General features: G+C 49.3%; 1 protein-coding gene across 1 annotated transcript; it reads left to right on the forward strand.

The window, feature by feature from the left end:
- Positions 1-4,363: 4,363 nt before the first annotated feature.
- LOC123184574 (dof zinc finger protein DOF5.7) lies at positions 4,364-5,665 on the forward strand. Its single transcript, XM_044596672.1, has one exon. The coding sequence runs from the start codon at positions 4,539-4,541 to the stop codon at positions 5,517-5,519; it is 981 nt and encodes a 326-aa protein (XP_044452607.1). The 5' UTR covers positions 4,364-4,538; the 3' UTR covers positions 5,520-5,665.
- Positions 5,666-12,782: the final 7,117 nt, after the last annotated feature.

Below are 12,782 nucleotides of genomic sequence, written 5' to 3' on the forward strand. Positions count from 1 at the left end.
GATATTTTCACCCTAAAGTAGCATGTGCCTTATTTAGTTCCACGACCTGGGATCATATCCTCGCGTGCCCTATTTTTCTCTTCCCTTTTCTCATGTTTTACTACCGCTACTGGCCCGGCCCATTACTGTATCGTCTTCATGCGAGAGATCCTTCCATCCTGCGTAAAGCGAGATATAGCCGCCACGCCGTACTGCACGCACAGCCTCACTCTTGTACGTGGTCCAAGTAGTTGCATTGTTGGGCCTTTTTTATGGGCCACGGGTGACATTTCGCGATTGGCCTACACGAAAAATAAAAACCGTTCCCACCAGTATAAATAAGTTCGCAAATTTCCTTAAATATCAGCCAAAGTGCCAGGAATAAATAAACAGATTATGAGGAAAACACCGAGGCCTTGAAGGCTCCGGGTGAACAGGTTTAAAACATGCATATAAGCAATGGTGCGTAATGGCACGCCGAACAGGTTTTGCGATTTTTTTCGCGTTTTGCAACGCACCGGCATTCGTCCTAGTACAAACAAAAAGCGAAAAACAAAACAAACAGCTGCTGGCGTTGGCGTATGGCTCGCTTCGGGCGACACATAGCCGCGCCCGAAGGTCCGCTAAAACAAAAGGCAGCTCGAAGTGCCATGGGTAGTGAAAAGTGTGCGAGACTGAATATTACTCCGTCTGAACCTACTGTAAGCACGCATATCCATCCATCCACAGTGATTTTGCTGGCACTGGCAGAATCCATCACTCGTCATCGTCAACGGTGGAGCAGCAGCGGCGGCAGAGCACGTACTCTGCCCCGCCTGTCTCCCCTGGACACGCTTTGCTCCGCTGCTGTGCTGCAATGGAGCAGTGGAGCTGCAATGCATCCTCTCTGTGATCTCTTCGCATGCACGTACTGAGAATAGCGGCAGCTTCTTATTGGCTCCTTTCTGCAGTGCAGACAATAGTTACTACTACTGGCCAGCGAGGAGAATGGAGCCCAAGCGCAGCTCCACACTGTTGGATCGTAGGCCGGAAAATACGTACTGCACGCGTAGACTCCGAGGAAAATTGATGAGACGCACACAATGACCGGCCCATGTTTGAAGCTTGTGGCCACGGGGGTCGTCGACGAAGAAATAGAGGAAGAAGACGGGGCGCCCCAAATCCACATCTTCTCTTCATCTCGGCGGCGGGCGAACTCGGGTGCCTATCGGGTTCACCCCGCCCAAAGATTTGCCGACGAGGTAAAAAAGGACATCCTGTCTCGTCTTTTCTTTGGATTGCTTCGGTTGAATGCAATGTGGCTATAGAAACAATGGTTGCAATTGTGCAATGTTTGTGTTTTGTAATGTTTTCGCGTATTTTGGAGGTGGACTGGTTGTCGCAAGCCAGGATAGCCGAGGGGAAGCGGTTCATGATGCTGGATCCAAATGCCATGGACCAATTGCAAGATCGTTTTGGGATTGATGGGTACGTACCATGATGGTGAGCGGGGAGGCGTACATTGCCAAGCCGAATATGACGCAGAGGATGCCGCGCTATCAGGCCATACCTCAAAAGGCTCGATACTTGATTGGAAGAGAGGGTAGATGTAAGGTAGTTGATGTGAGCGGAGATCACGCGTTATAGGATGACATGGAGCTCCAAACACGCGTGAGGAGATGACGATGCACACACCGGAGGAGGGAGCAATGCAAATAGTGAAGCATGCGACATGTGATATATGCATATGGTTGAGTGCTTTATTTTTTTGCTCATGTAACTTGTTTAAAAAAATATGTGCATGATTACTTTTGAGATTAATTATATGAAACGCTCCGGCAAGAAGGAGATTATTACATATGTAACGTTCCGGCAAAAAGGAGATTGCAAGAAACGTTAATTCGAGTGATAGAATGAATATGAGGGGGGAAATTGAGGGCTGAAATATGGAAACTCTGGGTTTGCACCTTTCCTCGGCAGCTTCTAAAATTTTAAGGAATACGCTCCATATATGCTTTGACGACAGCACATACACAACTATGCTAGAGTTGCTCTTAGCTTAGTGCTCGATTTCCAAAAGCTCCAAAGAGGGGGTATACATGGTTGAAGCTGTACGGAAGGGCATGAGAGCATCTATAGCCGGGTCACCAAATTCAGCCCCTAAAACGCCCGCAGACGCGCATCTACAGTCGAGGTCACCAAATTCGGCCCTTAACCGCGGACACTGGCTGGGCACTCGTCAATTTGTGTCCTCCACACCCACACTCCTCATATCTAATACCCTATATCCATACTGCCATGCAATGTGAACATAAAATTACGTAAAAAAACATAAATCACGTAGATCACCACACGGACTAGGAAACGGACATAGGTATGCACATCCGATCACCAAAAGATCACGGACGGATCTTCAAAAGCTACTCACGATGGAGACGGCGAAGATTCACCACTTCCTCGTTGGGCCTTTGCCCTTCTGGTCGCCGGCGCAGTTATAGGCGTCGGCGGCAGGTGGTGGATCATCGCAATCGTTCGAGGTGGACTTGTGGTCGTCATCGGAGAGAACGATGAGCCCCTTCATCGGACGGACGGCCCGTCCTACTGCCGCTTGAGCTTGGCCACCCGAGCAGCCCGTTCATCGGGCGCGACAGCAGTTCCACCGCATGCCCCGACTCGCAAACCGCTGTCGTCCGAGGAAGAAACGGCGTGCGGGCGAACCAACTACACACCACACACATGCTTTGTCCTACATGGCACACGAAATTTGCCATCCCGTGTCAAGATTCGTGCACAAACGAATCGACGGCGATCAACACGTGCGGGCGAGTTGGAGAAGTGCCACACGTGTGGGCGTTAGTGTTTCCGAAAAACTAAAGGTACGTACAAGGAAAGTTACAAAGTCCATAATTAAGAAATTAGCAAGCTAGTACTTTTGGAAGCGCAATTTTTAACCATCATATTTGTTTTGTCATATACCGTTTTTAAGCATCCTATATATTAATTATGAAAAAAAAACATAATGCACTCTCTTACAATAACAATGCTAGATCTTAGTTCTTGGAATCTTCTTATACGGAATTATCTGGAATATAACATCTGTCATTCTACATTTATCGATGTTGTCCATTGAAACATATCATCGAGAGGGAAAGTCAACCATCGGTTATCACTATACACCGTCAGGTATTTTCTCAAATAATCGAGAGGCACACATGTACCGTCGGCCATTTTCACTCATAGGTGAGAGTTTTGTTTTCACCTTCGGCTATTAAATTTCACCGCCGGGCATTACATGTAATCCCCGTGGGTGTGGTAAAAACCGCCGGGCATTGCATGTAATCCCCGAGCTCTGCCGTGTCTCCCTCCCTTGCTCGCTGCCTCTCGCGGCGGGCGGCACGCGCCACTGATTCTGGCGTGCGCGTGCGGACGAGCGAAGCGGGCACTAGCACCCACCGCTGCCCGTGTGGACCAGCGGCTGGCACGAGAGCAGGCTACGCAACCCTCAGGGAGCTGCGCATGGGTCGGGAGGGGCCAGCTCCGGCGTCCGCGCTACATCGACGGGAGATCGGCGACAATGCAGATCCGGCGCTGCCCCTCTGTCCACCTTGGACCGCTCCAGCGCAATGTAGAGGGCCAGCTCCTCCTCGACGTCTAGGTCAAAGCCGGAGTGGCTGCCGGAGCTCGACATCTCGCCGGATTCGATCGAAATCGAAGAGGGAGAGGAGGGGACGGAGCGAGATGGAAGAGTGGAGTAAGATCTAGGGTTCATACAGGGGACGGACTATGGTTTTTGTGGGGATGGTGTGGGTCGATGGTGAACCGGGCTGACGTGGCGGGAGCACCCGGGTCGCCTCATATCCATCCTACATTTGGCTGGATATAAGCGGCGCAGGACAGCCCAGACGTTTGAGACGTCCATATGAGTTGATTTTTTCGATCGGTGACTGATCGATTCGTTCGTCCGAACATTTGAGACGGATCTGAGGCGCCCGGCTGGCCAGCCAGGAGGTGGATGGATCATGGATGCAGCAGCTAGCGGCAGTACGTACGTACGCACTGGATAGTGGGTCCAGCCGAAGCATCGGGCGTCGACCATCAAGGCTAGTTATTTGTCCTGCAGCTAGCTAGCTAATCCTGGGCTGGGCTGGGCTGGGCTGGGCTGGGCTGGGGCCGGGCACTTGATGGCAATCACAGGCGCCACTCTGCAGTGACGATCGCCGTCGCTTTCCCCTCTCCCGTTAAACCCATGCACACAGTCGCAGCCAGCCTAGCTTCGCATCGCACGGGACGCCATTCAATAACCCGCTCACGGCTAACCTAATTCCCTCCCCGCCAGGAAACCCTCCGTCCACATCGATCCCATGATTCCCATCTCCACCTCCACCACCTCCGTGCTCCGTCTCCCTCTCCCTCCGTATATACGCGCCCGTGTCCCCTCCCACCTTCCTCCCCGCGTCCGTGGCCAGCACCCAATCCACAGCCGTACCATTGCTCGCTGTCGCTGGCCGGCTAGCTAGCTGCCTCTCGCTTCCTACGTGCCTCGTTGGGAGAAGAGGCCACGTACGCGCGTACGTCATCGGATGGCGTCCACGACGGCCGACGACGCGGGGGCGGGGCGGCGCAAGGCGGGCACGCCGCCGGCCCTGCCGCCGCCCCCGGCGGAGCAGGCCGTGAGGTGCCCGCGCTGCGACTCGCCCAACACCAAGTTCTGCTACTACAACAACTACAGCCTGTCGCAGCCGCGCCACTTCTGCAAGACCTGCCGCCGGTACTGGACCAAGGGCGGCGCGCTCCGCAGCGTCCCCGTCGGCGGCGGCTGCCGCAAGAACAAGCGCTCCCGCTCCGCCTCCTCCGCCTCCCGCGGCCTCTCCCTCACCACCCCGGCCGGGGGCGCCGCCGACCAGGACCAGCACGCCGCGAGGATGGGCGTGGGCGGGTTTCCTGGTGGCGGCGGCGACTTCCGCGGCGTGGTCGGCATGCTGCCGGTGCTCCACTCCCCGGCCGTCGTCGGCCAGTACGTGCCGTTCGGGGACTGGTCCTCGGGGGAAACCAACGGCGGTGGCGCCGCACGCCACGCAACCAACGGATCAGGAGGAGCCGGGAACGGAGCGGCGAGCAGCGCCATCGCGTCGTCCATCGAGTCGCTCAGCTTCATCAACCAGGACCTCCACTGGAAGCTGCAGCAGCAGCGGGTCGCCACCATGTTCCTCGGCCCGCCTAGCGCCTCCTCCTCCTCCCACCCCCACGCCGTCGGTGGTGGCAGCAATGGCATGCCAGCCGCCGCGCAGTTCGGGGGAGGCGGCACCTTCCTGCAGATGGCGGGGCTATCCGGCTGCATGGAGACGCTGCCGGCGGCCACGACGTGGTTCATGGATAACTCCTACGCGCTGCCTTCCCCGCCCCAACCCGCTGCCGGCGTGGGCGCCGCCAGTAGCAACATCAACAGCAGCCGGAGTAGCGGCGGCGGCGGGGACGATAACGCCACGTCGAACGACAACAACAACTGCGGCGGCTCGATCCCGTCCTGGGGCGACATTTCGACGTTCGCAATGCTGCCGTAGAAACTTCAACGACTTCCGAGTGCGGATTCCGAAGGAATCGAGCTTGTTGCTAGGGCGGAGGCTAATTTATCCCTGTTATTAATTCATTAGCGAATGATTGGTCTCTAACTGGGTTGAGATATACTAAGTGTATTAATTTTACTTCTTATGAAGTGATATAGTCTGTCAGTTGTCACAGAATCCTAATCAGCAATCCATGTATCATGTAATCTTCTTTACCGTTTCTTTATTTTGTTTCATTTTCATTCGCTTTTGCCTTTGTCTATGCATTTTTACATGCATTCGTGTTGTTAAATGACATGTGAGCGACTATTTGTAAGTTGTCTAAATTTTAAATTTGATGTAAGTCGAACTTTTTCATATATTGTTGTTCTTCCTATTTGGGTTCTCCTTCCCCACACTCTCTGTTGTCACTGGCCGAACCGCCTGCCACCATGGCAAGCGGCACTTCCACGCACCTCCCAGCTCCAGCATTCCGTCGTCTCCGGCCTAGCCGGCAATGGCGGAGCCAGAAAAAATCGATTGAGGGGGCCAAGTGATGGTGAATCAGATTGGGGAGGGCCAAACCATTGAAAGAGGCATTTAGCAGCAAGTAATGACTAATTTTACACTGTTCACAAGCAAATTATCAACAAATCTTGGATATTAGGGGGGCCAGGGCCCCTACTGGCACCCCCCTGTCTCCGCCACTGCTAGTCGGCCATCTCTCTAACCCCGCTCCCCCTCCCGGCCCACACCCCCACACCCCACACACCTTCTGTTCTTCTCCAACACCGGTAGCCCTACCCCGCACCTGACCGTCAAGTCTTCGACTCACCTCCACCTAAGAGATGCGGCGAGCCATATCACTAGGGCTCTAGTTTGTTCCCGAACCGGACTCGCCTACAGCCCCGCGTATAGCATCCACCCGCCGCGGCGCCCCAGGCCTGACCTTGGAGCTGCACCTCGCATCCTAGCTTCTTCTCTTCTCACAAAAAATTGAATTACACGCAAATTCAGATAACTTACAAATAGTTCATGTGAAATGACTTAGATCTCATGTCTAGGCTGGATTTAAACGTGTTCGATTTGAGCTGGATGACGTTGTGTTTGTGTCTAGCCTCTTTTTTCACCTACCGAGTTTCATGAAAGCTAGACAGACAGATCGATGAGAGATGGGCTCAAGTGTTTGATGTTTATGACCATCTTTATCACACAAGGTTCATCACTTCGGTTGCCTGCACGCTACCTCTCTCACAAAAAGTGCAAGCAGAGGCGAGCTCTATTGGGCTCTTTATTTTTTCCAGGGAAAATGCTTTTTCCACACGTCCAAAAAATCTGGAAAAAAGTATACATGTAGACATATAGTTGTAGTATGTATATATAAAATTTTATGAACATATATATCCATATGTGATGTACACAAAAAAGACAAATACACAGATTAAAATTCGCCTTTTCTTTGTTGTATTTGGGTCAAATATTTGTCTTTTTTGGTAGCATGCAAATAATCAAAATAGTTGATGCAATTTTATGCGCACGTGAAGAATATGCATATCTTTGTAGAAAAAAATAACAATTTTTGAAACGAGCTCCATGGAGCTCTGACCTCGGTCTTTGCAACGCCGCACTCACCTCTCTCTGTCTCTCTAAAAGAACGATGCAGGGTTGCAGGAAGTAGCAAGACATTCATGGCCGCCAATGTGAAGCCCTAAATCAGTAATGGCGAGGCAGGTTGTCAGAGCCTAGTAACTCCATCCCCTGTGGTAAGTACGAGAGAGCAAGATATGTTGGATGCATCATGGATGGTTCCGAAATGAAGGCTCCTTTTTCATCTTCCCAGTAAGATTCTTCCATTCCTAGGAGCATCGATCACACCCAAGGCCGACAGGAAAGCAGTAATTCTTACTCTCCAACAGGACCGAAGACTGTTGTGAGATCTTGAATACGTACTCACTTCAGATCGATCTAGGAGCCTAGCTAGGCTGTAGGGGACCACTTTGCCTCGAGCTCGATTAATTTCACCACTATCAGAGCATATGGCTAAGGGCGTGTTCGGATCTTCTCCAGCTTCACAAAACTCCCCAAATTCAGCTTCTCAAAATAGCTTCCCGCTCCACCTGGCGAATTCCATCCGTTCGGCGCCGAGCGCAACTTCTCCCATCGCCACCTTTCAGCTGGCAACCCAGCTGTGGAGACAACTGGCCTGTTCAGTGCCACTTTTGGCCCGCTGAAACCAGCCTAGTTCGGGATGCTGCTCCTCGCTCGTGCAAGGTGACTCGGGCATCAATAGCATCGCCGCGTCGGGCTGGGCTTCTCCTTCCGGTGAGCTCCCTCACTAGTAGAAAAAGGGTCAAACGTGAAGCACATTAGTGCCGATTTGTATTTGAGCCGGCACTAATGTATACATTAGTGCCGGTTCCAACGGCTAGCCGGGCCGCTTTCATTAGTACCGGTTCGTGGCGAACCTTTAGCACCGGTTCGTGCCACGAACCGGTACTAATGAGAGTGGTGGCAGGATGTTGTCAGACTGGGGCCCCTCCAGCCCCTTTAGTACCGGTTCTTGGCACGAACCGGTACTAAAGGTCATCCTACATAAACCCTTCGTCCACCCGAGCTCGCTCTGTTCTTCCCCTTTCCCCTCTCCTCTCTCTGTTCTTCCCCTCTTCCTCTCGAGCTCATCACACATTTTGCCCAAAATTTGTCAAGATTTGAAGGCCCCCATCCATTCAAATGATCACAAAGGTTAGCAACTTTGTCCTTTCATCTCTCATTGCTAGATTAGCTCTTGCAATGCTTTATATAGTGATTAATTTGTGAGTTTAGTAATTTGGGAGGATATATATATATGTGCTAGTATTTGATTTATATGCAGTTTGAGGTCAAAAATAACACTTAGTTTGCATATGTAGGTGTGGTTTACTTAGTGCCTTCTAAATCTCCGTCGTAACCACCGTCGATCGCCCGCACCGTCCCGTCGCCGGCACCACCTTGTGGTGAGCCTCTTGTTCATGAAATTTTATATAAAAATTGATGTTTGTGTGATTTGGATATATAGTTACTCGTATAATTATCTTACCCGTACGTTGTTTGTTATACATATAGTGCCATGGTTTTGATATCTGTCCCCGTCGGCCCTCGTCCTTGTTATGATTCGGATGTGGTATATATATTCTATTTTAAAACTAGTTGCATTTTGTGTTTATGACAAATTATGCCCATCAAGTTGACATAGAAATTTTTTCTAGGAGGTATGTGAACCGGAAATTCCAACCGACCCTATTGTCGAGAGGTTAAATTTAGTTGAAAGAGAAAACGAGTACTTGAAAGAAAAATTGAAAAGAATTGAGGGGGAGAAGATGGAATTGGAGTTGCATGTTGCCGACGTCGTCGATGATCACAAGATCAAGATGGAGAAAATGCGCTTGAAGATTAGAAAGATTAGAAAATATGCCATCGATAGTGAGGCTTGGTATCATTATGTTGTTGGATCTATTGTTACCTTAGTTACGATCTTGATCGCATTTGTTGTTGCATTTAAATGCTTTAGCTAGAGAGTTATTTGTTTGTTGCATTTAAGTGTTGTATGAACTTTATGTATGAACTTGTATTAATTTGGTCTATTCGGTGTTGTGTAATGAAAATGAGTCGGCAATGGATGTACGATGACCGATGCTCTCCCCAGTTCGTTGAGGGCGTGCATACTTTTCTGCTTGCGGCTGAGGCAAACAAGCGGGCGGATGGTTTTATGCCTTGTCCATGTGTTGGCTGTAAGAATGATCACAATTACTCTACGTCAAGAACCATTCACGTCCACCTATTTAAGTCCGGTTTCATGCCCCACTATAATGTTTGGACCAAGCACGAAGAAAGAGGGGTTATGATGGAAGAGAATGAAGAAGAAGAGGACGACGACAGCTATCCTGGCCATGGGTTCCCAGAATACGATGATACAACAATGGGGGAAGAAGCTGAGCCGGTAATGCGGGAAGAAGCTGAGCCGGCAATGTGGGAAGAAGCTAAAGAAGAGGCATCAGATGAGCCCGTTGATGATCTAGGTCGGGCCATTGTCGATGCAAAGAAAAACTGCGCAAGTGATTTGGAGGAGAAGAAGTTGCAGTGCATGTTAGAGGATCACAAAAAATTGTTGTACCTGAATTGCGTAGGTGACAAGAAAAAGCTGGGCACCACACTGGAATTGCTGCAATGGAAGGCAGAGAATAGTGTATCTGACAAGGGATTTGGAAAGTTGCTGGTAATGATAAAGGATATGCTTTCAAAGGACAACGAATTGTCCGAGAGTACGTACGAAGCAAAGAAAGCTGTCTGCCCTCTAGGGTTAGAGGTGTAGAAGATACATGCATGCCCTAATGATTGCATCCTCTACCGCGGTGAGTACGAGGATTTGAACGCTTGCCCGGTATGTGGTGCATTGCGCTATAAGATCAGCCGCGATGACCTTGGTGATGTCGAGGGCGAGCGCCCCAGGAAGAAGATTCCTGCCAAGGTGATATGGTATGCTCCTATAATACCACGGTTGAAACGTTTATTCCAAATAAAGAGCATGCCAAGGCGATGCGATGGCACAGAGAAGACCGTAAGAAAGACGAAAAGTTGAGAGTACCCGCTGACGGGTCGCAGTGGAGAAAAATCGAAAGAAAGTACGAGAAGGAGTTTGCAGATGACGCAAGAAGCATATGGTTTGGTCTAAGCGCAGATGGCATTAATCCTTTTGGGGAGCAGAGCAGCAACCATAGCACCTGGCATGTGACTCTACGTTTGTATGACCTTCCTCCTTAGTTGTGCATGAAGCGGAAGTTTATTATGATGTCAGTGCTCATCCAAGGCCCTAAGCAACCCGGCAACGACATTGATGTGTACCTAAGGCCATTAGTTGAAGAACTCTTACAACTGTGGAATGGAACAGGTGTACGTGCGTGGGATGAGCACATGGGGGAAGAATTTGACCTAAAGGCGTTGCTGTTCGTGACCATCAATGATTGGCATGCTCTCAGTAACCTTTCAGGACAGACAAACAAGGGATACCGCGCATGCACGCACTGTTTGGACGATACCAACAGTATATATTTGGCTAATTGTAAGAAGAATGTGTACCTGGGATATCGTCGATTTCTTCCGAGCAGGCATCCCGTAAGAAAGAAAGGCAAGCATTTCAAAGGTGAGGCGGATCACCGGACGAAGCCTCGTCACCGTACTGGTGCTGATGTACATGATATGGTCAAGGATTTGAAGGTGGTCTTTGAAAAGGGTCCTGGTGGACAACCTGTTCCGAATGACGCTGACGGACGCGCACCCATGTGAAAGAAGAAATCTATATTTTGGGACCTGCCCTATTGGAAAGACCTAGAGGTCCGCTCCGCAATCGACGTGATGCACGTGACGAAGAATCTTTGTGTGACCCTGCTTGGCTTCTTGGGCGTGTATGGGAAGACATAAGATACACCTGAGACACGAGAGGACCAGCAACGTATGCACGTAAAAGACGGCATACATTAGGGTCATGCAAACTACGCTCTTACCAAAGAAGAGAAGGAAATCTTCTTTGAATGCCTGCTCAGTATTAAGGTACCGTCTGGCTTCTCGTCGAATATAAAGGGAATAATAAACATGGCAGAGAAAAAGTTCCAGAACCTAAAGTCTCATGACTGCCACGTGATTATGACGCAACTGCTTACGGTTGCATTTAGTGGGCTTCTACCGGAAAACGTTCGATTAGCCATTGTGAAGCTATGTGCATTTCTCAATGCAATCTCTCAGAAGGTAATCGATCCAGAAATCATACCAAGGTTAGAGAATGACTTGGTGCAATGTCTTGTCAGTTTCGAGTTGGTGTTCCCACCATCCTTCTTCAACATCATGACGCACGTCCTAGTTCACCTATGCGAAGAGATTAGCGTTTTGGGTCCTGTATTTCTACATAATATGTTCCCTTTTGAGAGGTTCATGGGAGTCTTAAAGAAATATGTTCATAACCGTGCTAGGCCAGAAGGAAGCATCTCCAAGGGCCGTCAAAATGAGGAGGTCATTGAGTTTTGTATTGACTTTATTCCTAACCTTAAGCCGATTGGTGTTCCTGAATCGCGGCATAAGGGCAGACTGGATGGAAAAGGCACGCTAGGAGGGAAACAAATAATATGTATGGACAGACATTCTCTCACTGAAGCACACTACACAGTTCTACAGAATTCTGCCTTGGTGGCTCCGTATATGGATGAAGACAAGAATTTTCTACGCTCCAAACACCCGGAGCGGTCTGATGACTGGATTACACGCGAACAAACCAGGAGTTTCGCCAGCTGGTTGCAGACACGTACCATGCATGACACCTCTATTGAAGATGACCTGTACTTGCTGTCCCAGTTACCATCTTCGAATATAATCACTTTCAAAGGGTACGAGATAAATGGTAATACATTTTACACGATCGCCCAAGATAAGAAGAGCACCATCCAAAACAGTGGTGTCCGCTTTGATGCAGAAACCAAGACGGGAAAGGAAACATATTATGGTTATATACAGGACATATGGGAACTTGACTATCGACGTGGTTTGAAGGTCCCTTTGTTTCGGTGCAAATGGGTCAATATGACACGAGGCGGGGTAATGGAAGACCCGCAGTACGGAATGACAACAGTGGATCTCAACAATCTTGCGTATGCAGACGAACCATTCGTCCTAGCCTATGATGTGGCACAGGTTTTCTATGTGAAGGACATGTCTACCAAGCCAAGAAAAAGAAAAGATAAGGAAGTGAATGCATCGTACGATGAGCCAAAGCGGCACATAGTTCTTTCTGGGAAGAGAAACATCGTGGGAGTGGATAACAAGACAGACAAGTCAGAAGATTATGAAAAGTTTGATGAAATTGCTCCATTCACAGTGAATATTGGTCCGAGCATCCCGTTAAATGATGAAGATTTTCCATGGTTACGGCGCAAAGGGACACACGCGAAGAAAAAGTTTCACACCCAAAGATCTGGGATGTGATCGGCTTCACTATCATCACTTTCTTCTGTGTTTCACACCCAGAAGGGAATCTCTGTAATAGTTAGAGTAGTTAATTATGTGTTTTGGCATTTGAAATGCGAAGAAATTTTATGTGGAAACAAATTCTTTCATGCCTTTACTGATTTTTAAAGTTAAGTTATTCACAAACTAGTGATTCACACTAATTTCAAATAATTTAAAATTTAAACTATTCAAATTTAAAAACTACGGACACTAGCAGAAAGTTTGTAATTTTTTGTACCTAAAGCAAAAATA

This window comes from Triticum aestivum, chromosome 2A, assembly GCF_018294505.1.
Source record: "Triticum aestivum cultivar Chinese Spring chromosome 2A, IWGSC CS RefSeq v2.1, whole genome shotgun sequence".
Classification (NCBI taxonomy): Eukaryota; Viridiplantae; Streptophyta; class Magnoliopsida; order Poales; family Poaceae; genus Triticum; species Triticum aestivum.

What these genes read in the sequence shown, in the direction of transcription:
- LOC123184574 (XM_044596672.1), top strand. Translation starts at nt 4,539, where the DNA reads ATGGCGTCCACGACGGCCGACGACGCGGGGGCGGGGCGGCGCAAGGCG.